This window comes from Leucopleurus acutus, assembly GCF_964270905.1.
Source record: "Leucopleurus acutus genome assembly, chromosome: 12".
NCBI classification, from domain to species: domain Eukaryota; kingdom Metazoa; phylum Chordata; class Mammalia; order Artiodactyla; family Delphinidae; genus Leucopleurus; species Leucopleurus acutus.
In genome coordinates this window covers 33844180-33862805 of record NC_139154.1, presented here as the reverse complement: position 1 = coordinate 33862805, position 18626 = coordinate 33844180, and the positions used below count along the sequence as shown (strand labels likewise).

General features: G+C 48.9%; 1 protein-coding gene across 2 annotated transcripts in view; it reads right to left on the bottom strand.

Moving 5' to 3' along the window:
• Positions 1–18626, bottom strand: part of ASAP2 (ArfGAP with SH3 domain, ankyrin repeat and PH domain 2) — a 156796-nt gene that overhangs the window by 32575 nt on the left and 105595 nt on the right. For both annotated transcript variants that reach the window (XM_082851598.1, XM_082851599.1), the window contains exons 10-14: positions 12595–12698; positions 12428–12497; positions 7749–7836; positions 2487–2535; positions 2243–2409 (exon numbers count right to left, since the gene is read on the bottom strand). In XM_082851598.1, the coding sequence (XP_082707724.1) occupies positions 2243–2409; positions 2487–2535; positions 7749–7836; positions 12428–12497; positions 12595–12698 (478 nt within the window). The remainder of the gene's footprint in view (positions 1–2242; positions 2410–2486; positions 2536–7748; positions 7837–12427; positions 12498–12594; positions 12699–18626) is intronic.

The following is an 18626-nucleotide window of genomic DNA, read 5'->3' as shown; positions in this document are numbered from 1 at the left end:
CAGTTACCGAACATGGAGTTTTGTTGCATCATTAGCATTTTTTTTGGATCCTACGTGTAGCTGGAACCCTCGTTCATCATTAATTACCACCAATTTACACACAATACACACACGCGCACGTATCTATTCTCCCTCCTCTTCCTAGGGCTCCACCTCCCCCTCCTTCCATTCATTTGTTAAGCACTCCCAAGGGGCAGGGCTGTCTGTACAGGAATAGGACACAGAGCCCTCTAGTGGCCGAGGGTCCCTGGATACAGACCACCCCCATCACCAACCTGATGGTACCAGCAAAGGGGACAAAGTCTAGCACCACACGGGGGACTGTCTTAACACACGTCTATATGTCAAACATGCTAATGACCAGCAGAGAACACCCACTATGTGCTGAGGCCATGCTCTGTTCAGCACAGAGTTGAAGCAATTATAGTAGCAATAACAGCTCAAGGTGTGAGAGCTTCAGAAATTACAGGTGCTTTCCCTTAATTTCTCATTTAACACATACAAGAGCGCCTGGAGGCACACAGGGCAGGTGTCTTCACCATCTTGCTCAGAGAGGTGAAGGGCCTTCCTTGCTTGAGGCTGCAGAGCCAGACCACAGCCCTGCCTTCACCTGGGCTCAGACCCGCACCCGCACCGCATGTTTACTTGCTCAGCGACGCCTCCTGGCCGAGCGCCAGAGTAGGCACTCAAGAAATGCGTGACGGATGAACGCTGAATTTACTGAAAACACGGAATTCAAAATCAAACATTCTTGAGGACATGATCACAGCCCAGAAGTACAATTCTCTTTACAACTGCTTGTTGCCCTCAGAAACTCATAGGAGGCAAGTATTGCAACCTGGGTCACTAGTTGATTGCAAAGTTATTTTTTAAATGTTCAAATTATAAACATTTTATCTGAGTTCGGAAATACTCCCGGGTGTGAAAAACTGGTGTTTTCACTTCACTAGACCTATTCTACCGAATCGACTGTGTCACGCTTTTGGTGGGAATGAGTGTACATTTAGACTGCTTTATATCACTCAGACTGTCTTTTAGCATTTTAAAACAAAAATGTCATAGCTTTGATTCCTTATAAGTGTTTTAGAAGTCCAAGTACTACACTGTCCTCATCTAAGAAAAAGCACAGTTCGCTACCTTCACTCCCTGCAGCATCTCCTGCCAAAGGTATGTTTTTAACAGTCCGAGACCCCATGAGGTAATTCCTCAAATTACCCCCAGATACAGCCTCCAGGGTAACAGGAACCTACGGCACTCCTCAACTGTCCACTCTATTTTTGTTGTGCCTTTTCTTTTTTTGCGGTACGCGGGCCTCTCACTGTTGTGGCCTCTCCCGTTGTGGAGCACAGGCTCCGGACGCGCAGGCTCAGCGGCCATGGCTCACGGGCCCAGCCGCTCCGCGGCATGTGGGATCTTCCCGCACCAGGACACGAACCCGCGTCCTCTGCATCGGCAGGCGGACTCTCAACCACTGCGCCACCAGGGAAGCCTCGTTGCGCCTTTTTTAAAATGGAAGTTGTCACAGAACCAGGGGAACGAAAAGGCACACGGCCACCCTAAGCAGCCCACAGCTCCCCTAACACCGGCCCATCTGAGCTACAGGAATAAGTCAGCTCATTAAACGCTTAAAATACTGGTTGTTAAAATCTACGATAGTTTATGTCCATTGAAAATGAAACCCCAGTAGGCCTTATCAAAACACAGAAATAAACACCTCATTTCACGGAATGTGGCAGCTGGCCGGGGCTCACAGACAATCTCCACTGGTCCCTTCATCTTCCAAAAAGGGAAACTGACATCTAACAAGGTAAGTGGCTCTTCCAGGGTCACAGACTAGACAGCGGCTTAAAGTTGCTGCAGAAGTTCTACAAAGCGGTACCAAGGGAGGACGGATTGAATCCCGGAAAAAGCCGCAGTCTGGAGCCAATACAATGACCGGATGACCCTGGTTCCACCCTCGCTGTGTGCTTCTGTTTTCATTTCTCAAAAAGCATTTAAACCGTTTCAGCGCTATGGGGCTCTCTCCCCGCAGGCCTGCTCTGAGGGCCCGGAGGCAGGCATCTTCCCACCCTTTCCCCCACTTAGTCTGCGCACAGTTCAGTAAGCATCTGTGTGACAGCGTGAGCTCAGGCTGGGCTGCGCTGAACTTGGTGTTTGAAATGAAAGGGAAAATCAGTGACTGGCTTCTGTGAATCGGAACAGGATTTAAACGTCCTAGAGCTGGAGGGGGTGGCTGGGTCACCTGGCGCCCCGCAGTCGCAACACACGTCATTGCCTGTCATCCTCTGGACCTCGGAGATGATCTCCTTTGTCAGTTCTTGGACTATGTTATTTTCTCCCGTATTGTCATCTCCCTTAAATGCATTGTTCAGAGCTTCTTCTTTGCTGTTTTGCAGCACAGACATCCATCTAGAAAAATAACAGTGACGCTGTGTTAAATCCCAAGGACAACTGCCCTTCCAAGGTCCCACCCCCAAACAACTTACATTTGACATTCCGGTTCGTCCTCTGCTTGAAAGTGGTATGTCCTGTCATCTGCACGGCAAGAGGGGTTTCATCAGTTGTGAGCCCGGACAGTAATCCATACACGATTCCAAGAGAAAGTGGTTTGTAATTAACCTCAGGAAGAGTCTATACTCTGCCACGAAGTCAATGATTTGTATACAACCAAGCGCTCCCTCCTGCCCTGTACAAGCCCTCGCCTGGGAACTTGGCTTTCTAATGCAAATTATCGGGCCAGCTCCTTTCCTCCATTCAAGTCTGAAGAGAAGCAACTTCCAAACACTGAAGCTCTTCAATGAAAACCATCACTATCCTTTCAAAACCTTTTTTTTTTTAACTTGCTACAGAGTTGGCCCCCAATTGTTATGGCCCTTTGAATAGTAAAAGCCTTATCTTAAGCGAGTATCTTACAAGCTTTCTGGCCTTCTTAGCCCAAAGTGTATAGCCTCAGTCCAATTGTGGGAAAGCATCAGAGAAACCCAAACTGAGGGACATATGACCAAAAAACTGATCCATAATTTTCAAAGTATCAAAGTAAGAAAGACAAGGAAAGATACAGAACTGATATAGACTGTACGTGACTAGGATGAAATAACAGCAGCAATGTGGAATCCTGGAGAGAATCCTGGAACAGAAGGAGGACACTAGTGGAAAAAATGGTAAAATCGGAATAAGATTCTTAGTTAACAGCATCCCACCAATGTAAATTTCCTGGTTTTGACAGCTGCAGACATCGCTGATATTATGTACTAAATAGTAACTGATAACCTGTACTGTGCTGTCAGTATCAGGGGGAGCTGGGTAAGGGATATACAGAAATTCTTTGCCTACAATCAGTCCAAAAACAAAGTAAGAAAGAAAATTAAATTAAAAAACAAAAAAGAAAAAAAAAGGGGGGGGAGATCCAACTTCTGCAGATGGCAGAGCGGTGACAGACAGGGACTGTCCTTGGGGTTCACAATAAACACCTGTGCCCCCCAAAGTGAGTGAACATTGAGGCTTTTACACTCCTGAAAGCACTTTAGTTCTTAGGATAATTCTTGGTGAGCTGACTGGGAGGAGGCTGAGGCCCAGAGAGATTAAGAGGCAGGAACAAGCGCACCCAATGGCCGAGGGGTCAGGTTTTGACCCCAGCTCTGATCCTCTTCCTATTTTCCTGACACGGAGGGGACATTCCGCACCCTCTATCCCCAGCCTGTTGCTGAGGAAAGGAACAGGGTTTAAGAGAACTGTGCCAAGGGACTTCCCTGGTGGTCCAGTGGTTAAGAATCCGCCTTCCAATGCAGGGAACGCGGGTTCCATCCCCGGTCCAGGAACTAAGATCCCACATGCCACAGAGCAACTAAGCCCGAGCACGTAGCAACTACTGAGCCCACGCCCTCTGGAGCCTGCGTCACAACTAGAGAAGCCCACATGCCACAACGAAAGATCCCGCATACCACAACTAAGACCCGACACAGCCAAAAATAAAATAATTACTTAAAATAAACTTAATCCTGTGATCCAAATGTTAGTGGTCGGGTGCTAGGAAGAGAGGCCGCTTTCCCTGCCCCCACTCTACCTGGTGTGCAGAGCCTTACCTGCGGGAGGGCCGGAGGGGGCAGGTCCACATCTACTCTAAGTGGAACTCAGAGTCCTCGGGAAGCCATGACCATGGCAGGTTGCACCAGGGGACCGGGTCTGACACCAGGCCTAAAACCCTCCAAGTTTTCCCTGAAGCCACTTCATGGTCAGACCAGGCACAGATGCCACGGGAAAATCAAGGAGACGGGGGAGCAATCCATTTCTCTGGCCAATTCTGCATTTTAACACGTGAATGGTGGAGAAGCAGGGGAAATTCTCAGTGAAAATTTCCAAATAAAAATTCCCTTGTATGGGAACCCTCTTGCACTGCTGGTGGGAATGTAAACGGATACAGCCACTAGGGAGAACAGTATGGAGGTTCCTTAAAAAACTAAAAATAGAATTACCATATGACCCAGCAATCCCACTACTGGGCATATACCCTGAGAAAACCATAATTCAAAAAGACACTTGCACCCCAATGTTCACTGCAGCACTGTTTACAATAGCCAGGTCATAGAAGCAACCTACATGCCCGTCGACAGACGAATGGATAAAGAAGATGTGGTACATATATACAATGGAATATTACTCAGCCATAAAAAGGAACGAATTTGGGTCATTTGTAGAGACATGGATGGACGCAGAAACTGTCATACAGAGTGAAGTAAGTCAGAAAGAGAAAAACAATATCGTATATTAACGCATATATGTGGAATCTAGAAAAATGTTACAGATGAACCAGTTTGCAAGGCAGAAACAGACACAGATGTAGAGAACAAACCTATGGACACCAAGGGGGGAGAGTGGTGGGGGCTGGTGGTGGTGGGATGAACTGGGAGACTGGGATTGACATGTAGACACTAGTATGTATAAAATAGATAATAAGAACCTGCTGTATAAAAAATAAATTAAAAAAAAAAGAATTCCCTTGTATGGACACTCTTTCACGATGCCTTTACACCAAGAACAGTTTCTAGCAGATTCAACTAGAGGGAGGAGAAAACAGGAGGTTTCCAGAGCCCTGCTGCGACGGTATCCTGGGAAGGGCTGCTTCTCTGCCCCAGGCTTGGGTTCCAGCTGGCCACGAACCCTCCATGTGGGCCTGGAGAGGCACCCAGTGGGTCCATCCCACTCAAGGGACTAGATCATGTGCACCTTCTCCTACACCTCCCACCCCACCTGGCATGACTGCATGATCTGAGGATAATGGCTCAGGACTTGAATTCGTAAACAGTGGGGTCAATCTGAGGCCAAGAGGACTGGACAGGCTCCAGAAGGGCTGGCCTTGCCACAGGGACGTCCTCCTTGAGAAGCCAGGCCCACTGATGGCTTGATCTGGGCGGGGAGTCCCTGTCTGGGGGAAAGATCGGTAAAGGAGGATCCTGCAGGGAAACAGCTGAAGCCAGCAGCCAGTCTGTTCCTCCCGGGCTCTCTGGGTGATTCCAAGCTGGCTTTGCAGGTTGAGGGACAGGAGGAAGGGGCAGCTCCTCGGGGCCTGGTAGACTCACACCTGAAACAGCATCCTCACTGCCCATCTACAGCTTGACTTTTATTTCTCCAGCCACCCAGATGTTTCACGAGCACAAAGGTGTCTCGGGGATACGTGTGTGTCCCAGCAGCCCCATCAGCAGGTAGAGTCAGACCCGAAGCCAGGCCCCCACCTCTCAGGACGCTCGTCAGGTCACGGTTTTCTAGCTCTGCAGTGTCTCCCTTGATGGTTCCTGGGGGGGGGGGGGGGGGTGCGGGTCTGACCAGTTTCGACGTTTCTTTGTAACGACCCAAACCCACATAGCGCTGCAACAAAGCACTGCCACTACACACGCTCCCAGGGCAGCATCACCTCTTGAAAACTAGCTGAGGATGACAAGTGTGTAGGACCGGGACTCATTCTACCCACTGGAAGACAGTGGCAAGAAGAGATGAGAGCATTTTTCAAAGATGACAGTGGACTCAGCGCCTAGGACCAGATTCGGTAAGCCCTTCCGGGTACCGGAGGCTGGAAGCTCTTGACCGAAGGTATTTATCACGTCAGGCAACAGAACAAAGACACTGATGGAATCTTGCGAATGTCAGGTGGCCAGTGCGTGAGCACAGAACCAGATGCCCGGGGCCTGGCCAGCTGTTCAAATGTGTATGCTGGGAGGTTTCGCAGTCATCTACACACCTGAAAGAAACGCTTCTGCACATGTGGTCTCTGACGGGGGCCCCACAGGGGTGCTGGAGCGACCGGGGCAAGCGAGGTGTGTGGGCCCACCTCCCTGGGCGCAGAACTCATACTCCGTGACTAACCGCCGATCAGCTACTGGAGGGGAATGCGCCCCTTCCCATGAGTTAGTGCTTCAGAAGATGGAAAGGCCGCAGCCCTCCAAGTGTCCCCTAGACACCGACTGACGTCACATACGACCCCCAAGCTGTCTCCCTTAAACTGTCACTTTTTATTGCCATCCAGGGGCACATTTTAAAGCATGGGCAATCCTCCACATTCCACACCGTCCTGAGGGAGTGAAGGATCTGAGAGCGAGGAGGGTAAATGCACCTGCGGGCCTGACGAAACTGAGCAGGGCACACAGGCCTGGAAGCCAGAGAGAGTCGATTTTTATTTTGCAAATCTGTCTGGAAGCTGAAGATCAGAACCAACAGCGCCCAAAGCACACGCCACACGGCTCAACATGCTGCCGCAGCTCGGGACTGGACGCATGAGAAAAGGAAACGGCCCGGGCCGCTGCACCAGGCGCATGAGAACGGGCACCGGCCCGGGCCTCCGTCTCCTCCCCAAGCACAGAGGAGCTTCCTCTAAGTTTGCTGTGAGCATGAACTTACATAGTAACTTCCTACCCTCAATAATACAGCCCAGCACTCATCTTCCCAGAAGGCACCTCGTGCTCGGGATACTGAGGCAAACAGGACAGCACTCACCTTCCCAGAAGGCACGGTCCGGAGTTCTCCTCTCTGAATGTAACTCTGGTGCCCAAATCCCCAGTGACTACCTTTTGAAAGGGGAGCTGGCCCTTTCCTTCCCCGAAACTGTAACCCTGCCACCAAAAACTGCCAAGACCAAAAAGGCCATCACGTTTCTTTAAGACATCGCTCGCCCTTTCCCTCTTCCTTAGGTGATGCTGAGAGGCCACTCGCCACAATGGATGGTTCTGTGGTGGTTCTTCTGGATCTGCCACAAAGATGAGCAGCACAGGAGCAGAAACACTAATTCTGGGGCGGGAAGACAAGTAGATTTCAACCCGAGAGTTTCAAGGGCTCTGCCGGGGGCCTCATCACATCAGTGGTGCAGGAGTTCTAACAGCGCCCAAGTTAGGGGAGCTCTGATGACAGAACTGTCCTTTTTTATAGTGAAGTGAAGGGATTTTTAGGCTTGAGGGCTGATCTAGTATAATCTCCTTGTTTACGAATAGGAAACTCAAGGCTTGGGAAGCTGAGAGGACGTGCCCAAGTTTACAGATCCCGCGAGTGGAGCAAGGCCGTCCGCAGGTTCAAGCCTTGAACCGAGAGACCGGCAAGCAGACCATCACCAGCGGAAATAAAAAGCACGCAGTCACCTGAAATAAAGGGCTTTCTCTTTGAAAGCCAATTCTTTAGATTAATGCACTGTCTGAAATGGGGTTGATGCCCTAGATGAGAGTGTAAAATAATTTCTCTGCAGCACAGCGTCTGAGAAATAAACTTACGTGAAATTAGGTCAAAACACTTCTTCTCCTCAGGGTTGGTTTTCACTTGGCAGGTTAATAGATTAAGCTTTGCAGGAGGCCGGTTAGCCTGTTGAAAGACAAAAAAACAGAGATGGGTGGAAAGGATTGGGAAACCACAGTATCATTCCTCATTAAAATATAGCAAGAACAGGTTCTCACTGGCTTGCAGTGATAGCTATCAGAAGGCAGGTTTTCATGTGGAAGGCATGACAGAGGCACATCACAGGGTGTCCCTGGACCTCGGCTCCCAGGGGGCAGCTGCCCCTCCCTGCAAAGGGACCCACCCAGACAGGGATAACAAGTGATGCCAGCCCAGCTTTGAGGTCAAGGGCAGTGGGCTCCCCGAGATCAAAATGCTCCCCGTCTAAAGCTCAGAGACATTCCGTCCTGATCAGCTGGGCACATGGGCACCCACATCAATTTCTGGTGATCTTAAAAGTGTTTTCCTGAGTATAAACACTCACTTTCAAGGAAAGTAACCTCACAGCACAAAAATGACAGAGAAATTATATATATATATATATGTATATGAAATGACAGATGACAGATTCATAATCCTTAATGCCAGCCATCTGTCACTTAAATTTCAACAAAACCCACCTTGTTCACATACGTGTCCCCCACCTTCTGCCCTCCACACACAATGGTAACAAGAGACGTTTTTGTCAGAGATGTGTCAAAAATGATTATTTTATTACCATTTCAGAAACTATCATAACTAGTCCAAAAAAGCAAAGGGCAGAAGATAAGATAATTTCAGAAAAAAAAAAAAAAGAAAAGAATACTGAATGGCAAAACGCCTCTCAGAAATCTTGGAGAAATAGTCAAGTATGAAAGGCTTATCTTACCCACCCACCAAGCTGCTAAAAGAAAGACCAAATAAAATGTCTTAAGAGTTCAGTTGTTCTTGTCTACCCCTTCCCGTGGCCACCAGCCATGTCAAGAAATTGTAAACGCTTGGATTTGGGATTAATCGAGATACACACTCACATGTGTCTACATCTGGGCAGACCTGCATTTATAGACCCCTCTCCACCGAGCTCAGAGTCAGGGGCGAGGCAGCGTGGCCTCCATTAAAACAGGACTGATCCTTGCAGTGTGAACAACTGGGTTTGATGACAGCAATTTGGGACAAGCAGAAGCTGGATAAACAGGGTTGGACTAGACTCTCCTGGTTCACGGCTGTGCTGACATCTCTTACGCGGAAATCACTGCGTGTTCTGCAGTCTGCCGATGCCTAACAGGTGCCCTTGGGTCATCAGAAACCAGTATTCAAAGACTCCAAGCTCTGCCTGATCTTGCAAACCTTGACAATTCCAAGTAGAAGTACCATCAATCCTGTTTCTGATCTTTATTAATACAATTAACTGGCTCGTCCAGGAACCGATACACCAAACGATACGTTTCTACAGTAGGAGACCACAGCACAAATGCAACCAAGCACTCCACCAAGGTGTTCAGCCCATAAAAAGTATGTGCCTATTCCATGACCTCATATGGTCACACAACTATACAGGTGCATTTAGGTGACGTTCCTGGACTACTTCCAACTGCTGGTGTCCACTGAGTCTTAGAAGCAGGAGCAGTAAAGGGGGTGATGCACTTTGGTAAATACAGAAAACTTCCATGGACAAGAAGATGATTTCGAATAGTAATAGCTACCTTTACTCAGTTGCTGCTGCCGCTATTGTTATTATCCTATTATGTGCTTACCTGAGGCAGGCACTGTTGTAAGCATTTTTAATGAATTAACTCATTTAATTTTCCCAGCTGCACTCTGAGGCAGGAACTACTCCACATTTATAAAGATACTGTCCGCGACAGACTAAATTTTTTTTTTTTTTTGCGGTACGCGAGCGTCTCACTGGTGTAGCCTCTCCCGTTGTGGAGCACAGGCTCTGGACGCACAGGCTCAGCGGCCATGGCTCACGGGCCCAGCCGCTCCGCGGCATGTGGGATCTTCCCGGACCGAGGCACGAACCCGCGTCCCCTGCATCGGCAGGCGGACTCCCAACCACTGCGCCACCAGGGAAGTCTTGTCAGGCTTTTAAAAGGAAGTTTCTAGTCTTCCTTCTGCATGACTGATGATCATTTAAAAATTTTTTTTAGATTTTGTAAGAAACAACAGACATTTCTTCCAGCTTAATACAGTCCCCAGCCTTTGGCGGTGTGGCAAAGCGACGAATTTGGCAAAGAGGATATCTAATTAGAGTCATTTTGTCCCAAGGATAACTTCTTTCCAGGGCCAGAAAACACAATCAGCCTTGTCTAACGGGGAATACCGACTTGGGCTTTCTACTGAATTCATCCCCGATGCTATCACTGTCCCTCTGCTAAAATACAGAATACAAGAATCTCATGTCCTAACCTGTCCCTTTTTTCCTGACGGTAAGTTAACAAACATACTCAGGGAGATGCTGGCTGCACAGGTAAGCCACGAAAGGAGCCAAACCCAAACCAAACCCAACCCAACAGGCATGTCTCCACTGTCTTTCTCGGTGGAGGTTAATTCACATCACAGCAGCACTGAGGTGTCGGGACCTGACCCCCCAGAGCACGCAGGGTGCCTCGCAGCAGAGACGGCTGCCACAGGGACCCACTCCTTTCCCAGGAGAGGCAGCGGGACGGAGCCTCCGCCTGCCACTCCTCTGGGCTGGAAGCGGCATCCAGAGAGCGGGACTCCCTAGAGGAGGATCCCCGCAAGGGCGAGGCACTAACACAACATGCGAGTGGCGTGACAAGCTGAGCTCTCCGCATGCTGGTAAAGCTACTTAGGACCGTACTATCTGCCCAAAACTGCGGCAGCCCGTCAACATTTAAAGAAAACTAAGCCTCCACGTCTCTTGAGAGGAAGCTCAAGCAACAGAAATGAAGAGACCCAAAGTTTATGCTGTCGGCAAAGGACCACCAGACCTGCTGTCATTTCTGTGGTCGGGGGGAGAACCGCTCTTTGGCTTAAGCCGAGGCCCTGGGTCTAGTGGACACGCCAATGAAGCAAATATCCCAGCAGGCCTTAGAGCTGTAAACAAATATGAAGCGAAACCCAGCCTGGTTTTATGAGATGTTCTGCACTGAGGCAGTAAACCTGACCCAAAACAGTAGAATACAATTCGAAAGCAAACCACAGAATCGCAGGTGTTAGAGCAGGAAGGGAACCTGGCCTTCATGCAGTCTAACGTTCTCCATTTTAAACAGGAGTGGTGACTAAATCATTTTGCCTTCCTTAGTCTACAGCACTTACACCCAGTCTCACACACACACACACACACACACACACACACACACACACACACACACACACACACACACACACACACACACACACACACACACACACACACACACACACACACACACACACACACACACACACACACACACGTCCATACGGGAAAAATACTACATCAGGATCCAAACTGCATGGCCCCATGAGGGACGTGGTGGGCGTAAAGAAGGCCAGTGAAGGCTGGATCCTGGAAAAGAGAAATGACCTTTATTTGCCCAGGCAGGAGCCACGTTCAATCCCCCAGGCCAGAGGTCCCCAGAGGGCCCTCCAGACACTTGGTATCTGCTAGTTCTGTGGTCTCTCTCCCTTCTCATACAGAGTGGGTGAAAAGGAAGGGACCCCACTCCCACCCCGTGGAACACAGTCCACGCTGCAGTGCCACCCTTCAGGCGGGGTTTTATTCTGTCTCCTCACTCCTAAATACTGACAAGGGCAGGGTTTCTCTGGAACCACACTGAGCCATGACCTCTGGCCAGGGCCCTGAAAAGGCTGTCTGCACTCCCGCCCAGCTCTGCCTCTCACGGGGGAGCTGGTGGGGACAGAGGAAGAAAGACGAAGGCTGAGGCTCATCTCCACTATGGGACTGAGGTCAGGGCCAGGCCTCCTGCCTGGGGTGCAGGAACCTAGGCCACCACCAGCATCCTCGTTCTCAGCAAGACAGCAACCAACTCTGCCTTCAGACGTTTAAAAGATCTCTACTGGCCTCCACGGCTTTCACCAGATCCCGTCACACCAGGTAAGGTGATTGTACACATAAAGTCCACCGTGGAAAAGGGCTGTGTTTGTAACTGTGGTTACACAGTCCCTCATCTCCGAAAGCCAGATTAAGAAAATCATTTTGTTCCAACTGGCATTCCAACTGGCTCAGCGTATGTTGGCTCAGTTTCCTGCACGGGCAATTATACACAGGGTCGTAGAAAAAGACTCCGATGAAGGCTGGGTGCAGTACGTCTACAATAAAATTACTGAAATCGCTCTTCTCTTGGATTTCTGATTCCCAGACTCCTGACTACCTAAACCCTTTTCCCTTGATGGAAAAGCAGAACTCTTTCCAAGTGTGACGTTCAGTTTCCACAGACAAAGGAAGCTGGGGAACGGTTTGCTGCTTGTTTCTGGGAGTCACAGGCCTCTGAATACAGACCACCTGGCTCCTCAGGTGTCCCTGACCCTGTGAGGCAACAAGGGCCCCTGCTAGGGGAGCGTCAACAGGGCACCAAACCGAGGAGGCACCCAAACAGGCTCTTCTCAGCAGGGACCTTGTTTAAGATGCACGCCTAGTGCCGCAGCGCAGGGCTCGGTCCCCTTACCAGGCCTCCAGCCCACATGCCCTCATCCCGCTACAGCGGAGCCCGTGATGACGGAGGATACTTACGGTGCCATGGGATATGGTCAGAAACCCATTCTTCACTGAACATTTCCTTTTCTGCCACACTTTTCGGATCCTTACAGATAAATGGGGAAAAAATAAAAGAGTTGAGAAATTTTGGACACAGGAGATTACAAACACACACTGAAACTCTAGCAACACCGTCTACGCACCCATCGCTTTTCTTGTAGAGGTTGCCATTCCGCTCGGTGCCGTGCTCTTTGTTTCCCTGAGGCTGGTGTAAACTATAGGCTGTGCTCTGGCGAAGCTGTGAATCCTGCAAACAGTTAAGATGTTAGTGGTTTTTAATCCTGTCCAGGTTCCAATTTTTAAAAAGCAGTACACAGAGACACTTACACCCTTAAAATTTTTTTTTCTTTTTAAATTAGAGAATTTCCCCTCTTAAACACACCGAAAAAGGGACATGAAATTCATATCCTGGAACTCCTAAATGCCACCTACCAGGCTGGAGAAGGAAACGACAAATGCCAGTATCCCCAGACTGGCTGAAAGAATGAGCCATTTGGAAATTACGAGACTTTACTTATTTACTAGCCTTAAGTCCCCGACAGTGGCAAGAAGCTCCTGGTGTGGCAAAAGCAGCCCTCGAGAAGGCAGGCAGGAACGCTACATGTTGGAAGAGGCAGGGCTTTCAAGCAAAAAAACACAAAAACAATGTTCTGCCTCTTACTTTGGGCAAGTTACTTAAGCTCCCTGTCTCAGTTTCCTCCTGGGAAAACAGGAAAACAACTTCTAGTAAGGACAGTAAATATAGGAAGGCTTGAGTGAGACCACGTGTGTGAATACCTGCTATGTAACACATATGAACAACATCTGCTTCCTGACCCCATCAATCCCAGCAGAGGGGCCATGGCCCTACACCCAACTGCTCCAGCCTGAGGGCAGACTGTGCACCTGGTCAGCTGAGAATATGGCCAAGCCCACCACCGCTGGGAAACTCCAGCCTTCAGCTTCTTGAGGGCAAAGACCATTAATGAATCCCCTGGGCCTAAGTCCAGTATCTGGGGTCCAACATGCGCTCGACTGGTGTTTCACAGATGATACCAGAAGCGCTAACCCTGGAAATTCTGGCAAAGGAAACAAGGGGAGCAAAACATGAACAAGGAGTTCACAGGTCAACCGGGCAGGACTAAGAGCTGCCTCCATCTGTTGTGAGAGCTCCCGACCCAGTTCACTTCGTCACAGAAGAAACAGAAACAATGAAAATAAGGGACTTGCTCGAAAGGCAGGGCTCGCTGGAGCCAGAGCGGAGGGTGGAAGGGTACTCCGCCTCGCACCCTGAGGCCCCTTCCACTGCGCCTCGTGCCCTCACCAGAGGACGCCCAAGGATCCAGAGCTAGCCTCACTCCACTGTCGAGCAGCTGACCAGCCCCCGGGACCCTAGGCGCTGCCCAAACAATGAAAGAACCAGTGCACGACAGTCAACATGATCCGAGCTGAGAATACACCAGCTCCAGAAGTGAAGAGTCAAAGGGAGAAAACAATGGGAGCGTCTGGAAGAAGTGAGTTTTAAAGATGAAGGTGAGAACCGCCAGAGGATAAGGGGAGGGACACACCCAGAGGCCTGCAGAGGAAAGTGGTGGCTGTGGCCATCCTACAGGGAGGGAAACGAGGACAAATACAGCAGCCAAGATAAGGGGGCCCATCGGCCGAAGGGACAGGCGGGCTGGAGTCAGAGCCTAGACTTCATCCGAAAGCCACAGCCAGCCACCCGAATTCTTGACCGTTTTTTAAAAAAATCTTGAAACGCAAATTTTTAATTTGGATGAAGTCCAGTTTATCTACTATTTCTTTTGTCGTCTGTACTTAGATGTCACATCTAAGAAGTCATTGCCTAATCTAAGGTCATGAAGATTTACATCTATGTTTTCTTCTAAGTTTTTTTTTTTAGATTTTTAATTAATTAATTAATTAATTAATTTTTGGCTGTGTTGGGTCTTCGTTTGTGTGCGAGGGCTTTCTCTAGTTGCGGCGAGCGGGGGCCACTCTTCATCGCGGTGTGCGGGCCTCTCACTGTCGCGGCCTCTCTTGTTGCGGAGCACAGGCTCCAGACGCGCAAGCTCAGTAGTTGTGGCTCACGGGCCCAGTTGCTCCGTGGCATGTGGGATCTTCCCAGACCAGGGCTCGAACCCGTGTCCCCTGCATTGGCAGGCAGATTCTCAACCACTGCGCCACCAGGGAAGCCCTCTTCTAAGTTTTATAGTTTTAGCTCTTACATTTAGGTCTGTGACCCATCTTGAATTAATTTTTTATTATGGTGTGAGGTAGGGGTCTAAATGCATTCTTTTGCTTTGGCTATCCAACTGTCCCAGCATCATTTATTGAAAAGACAGTTCTTTCCTCATTGAATTGTCTTAACACCTTTGTTGAAAATCAACTGACCATAAATGTAAGGGTTCAATTCTATTTCATTGATCTATATGCTCATCCTCACGCCAGTGCCACACTATCTTGATTATTATAGCTTTGTGGAAAGTTCTGAAATCAGAAAGAATGAGTCCTCCAACTTTGTTCTTCTTTTTCAAGATTGCTTTGGCTCTTCTGGGTCCCTTGCATTTCCGTACGAATTTTAAAATCAGCCTGTCCATTTCTGCAAATAGGCAGCTAGGATTTTATTTTGATGGGGATCACATTGAATCTGTACATCAGTTTGGGAAGTATTGCCAACCTAAGAATATTAAGTTTTCCAATCCATGAACATGGCCTGTCTAGCACTGACTTTTTAAACTCTGAAATATATATGGGATAACTCAGCAAAAAAATTAAAAAACAAAAAACCTTCATCTGAGAAATCAATAGTGTGCTCAAGTATTCCATTACAGAACTGACAACAGACCCTGAACAAGCAGACCCCCTAACAGGAGAAATGTCCTTTTCCACAGGGAGTTCATGCCTCTAAACAACTAGGGCAAACAGCTCATTCATCGGATAAGGATGGTCCCAGTTTCTACATTCTCTCAAAGGGGCAGTATATACTAGCACTAGACATTTAGAGCAAACCCAGCTTTAAACATCACTGGAAATGTATGCAGCGGACGAGAAATGGAGAAATACTGTTCACCTATCTGAATCTCTGTGAAAGACTAAAAATGAACCTGTCAAAAGACTAAATATCACAACCAAGAAATACGTCTATTGATTTGGGGAGAAAAAAAAATCCTGCACAAAATAAGTGATGAAACCACGTGGCAACACGGCTAAAAGTGTTCATGCCAAGCATATTAATCAGAACTCTTCACAGGTCTTATGAACAGGATAAAGGACATTCTTCTTTTCAACAGAATCAGACCCTATGCCAGAGGTTAGGAATGAAATCACTGTTTTATTCTTTAGACAAGGCATTTCTTGAATCAATTTTAAAATGCAAGCAAATCTGAAACTATGAAATTTAAAATTTGTAAGGAATATAATCTGTGTAACATAAAATTGAACCTGCTTTAGAACTAATTATTTCAGCATCTTCCAGGTGACTTCTACGTGACCCAACAAAAATAGCCTTTCTTCACCTGTTTATACAAGTGTTTCATACAACACTTGATCAAGGGAAGGGGTGACAAATGAAGTCGGCCCTTTCACATACTGAGATTTCAACTGAATGGAATACAGTTCAAGGGAAAAGAGCCTCTCTTTCTGAGGAGAGCCATCATCTAACAATACAGCAGGCAACTGGCCGGGGCATCCACGTTGCCTGGATTCTTGGAGACTCTCCCACGTATTCCGCGCTTCTCCAGGAGAGCCAAGAACACCCTAAGACTCGACTGAGTGAGCCTCCACGTGGAGGCTGTTATATGTCTGAAGCACATAAGTAGGCATTTTATGGACCTTCAGAAAGCTCTCATAAAACTCTATCAGTATCCACAAATCCTCTGTTCTATGACATCCAGACAAGTTCTCAGATCCCAGGCACTGCCCATGATCTTAAGTTTTGTGTGGCCTTATGAAGTGTTAGCCACTGGGTCCTGCTGAAGCAGAAACCGCCCAGATGAGCGGTAGACTCAATATCTGAAATCTTCAGGAACAGGGCGTGGGGCCGAGGAAGGGCGATACTGCATACTTTACATACACATATATGCGTGCGCACACACACACGTCTACTCATAACATCAGAAGTATCCCCGAGCTCCCTAAGACTCTAGAACAGCACACACACTTTTTCAATTCACCTGTCCACCTCTCAGAAAGTCTGTGTTCGGTCAATTCTCGTGATGAACAGATTGCCGAGGAGTCACCTCACGAAGCTTAAAGTTTCTCTGACAAGGGAGGGCTGTGATGTCCAATCGCTGCCCATTTTCCCAAGGCGTGTCAGGTGTGTCCATGGACACGTGTGTGTGTGTGTGTGTGTGTGTGTGTGTCTGTGTATGCACCGGGAACTGGGGGCTCTGCTAAGCAAGCACTAAGCTGTGGTCAAAGAACAGTGTTCTAACATCTCTTACCACCTATTCCCCATTATTTCTGGGTAGCTTTTTTTTTGGCCACACTGCATGGCTTGAGGGATCTAAGTTCCCCAACCATGGGCCCTGGCAGTGAAAGTGCCAAGTCCTAACCACTGGACCACCAGGGAAGCCCCTCTGGGTAGCTTTTTAAAAGATTCTGACACAAGATATTAAAGTCACATAATATAGCTGACAGAGAACAGACCAGGGCTCAAACCCTGGCCCCAAAACTCCAGCAAATGCATTTCTCCTCTCAGACTCGAGTTGTAAATGCAGGCTAATACTACCTGCCCAGCCATGCTGTTGTACTAAGGACTGATTACTGGTCACGCTTATCACGTGCCTGGAAACACCTGAGAAGTGAAGCAAGCAGGAGATGCCATGACAACAGAGAGCAGGGGAGAGGACAGGGGGAGTGATGACGAAGGCTTGGGAACGGGGGAGTGGGGCAGTCGGGGGGACCTGACAGGCCGGGGTCGGGAGCAAGGGCATCAGCCTAGACTGGAGTGCGAGTCAGAGTGCGGAGGGGGCAAAGGTCGGGGCCAGAGTCACGAAGACAAGGTGCCAGATGACCAGCCAACGGAGGAGGGTCAAGTGGGCAGAAGGACCGCTCAGAGATACCACCACCGCCACCCACCACTGTTCAACTACCAAGGCCGGGGGAAGGAATCGGGTCTTTTCTGTTCACTCCTGTCTCGTCGGCATCAGGAGCCCAGCCTTTGTGGAATGAATGAACGAACCAGTATCCGTTTATCAAGACAATGTGTAAGTGCTTTACAGAACTTGTCCCTTAGATCTCATAACAGCTCTCGGGTAGGCAACATCACTCCTGTTTTACAGGTGAGGTGACCGAGGCGTGGAGAAGTCAAGTAACTTGCTCGAGGCCACCCTGGCAGGAAGTGGAAGACCTAGGGTTCAAACGGAATGTGCTGCTGGACAGCCGGCTACCAGGCGAGCTTTCTGTTCTGGTCAGAAGCTGGCCCACCTGTCTCACCTGCTGGGCCTCTCCTAACTCTGAATCATCTTCCAAACCCTCCTTCCTGACACACACCTGCCCACCCCACACTGGGGTGACACCTTCCTTGGAGGTGACCTCCAGTAGAGCTCTCATCACACTGCGCTCAACTCCTTTTCTGTCCCCATCCCAGACTGTGAGTCCTTTAAGAGGGAAGAACTGTATCTAGCCTACTCCGGTGTGTGTCTGTGCAGCTCCTGCTTAGAGTAACTGCTGAGGAAATGGCAGTCGAATGTGCCAAGTCTTGCCTGGAGTCAGCACTCAAGGCCAGCTCTAGGCTACCCAGCAGCCTGGCAGGAGGGGTGGGAAGCGGACACCTAGCCAGAGGGTACTGATTAAGGCCAGATTTGAGCATGATTAAGATATGCAACCCCAGACCAAAAGGCCGGAGTTGGAAGAAAATCACGGCTGTCATGGACCTCTGCTCCTTGGACAGCACATACTATTCGACCACATCCTACCAGACAGGGACACTTTAAAAACTGGCACAAAGAGAGATCTCCAAAGTGGAAAAATCACTGTGGTTTCAGCGCTTAGACCTACCAAGACCATCCCCCCGAACCTGAGTCCTCCCCAGCACAGCACACGTCTGGGTCCTCAACAAATAGCAGAGAATCCTCCAGCACCGCAGCGGGGCCTATCCCAGCAGAACGCAGCTGAAACGGACATTTGTGGGATGGGGAAGGCGGGAGAAGGTAAGGCACACAGAGAGGAAGTTCATGCAAAGATTGGCAGT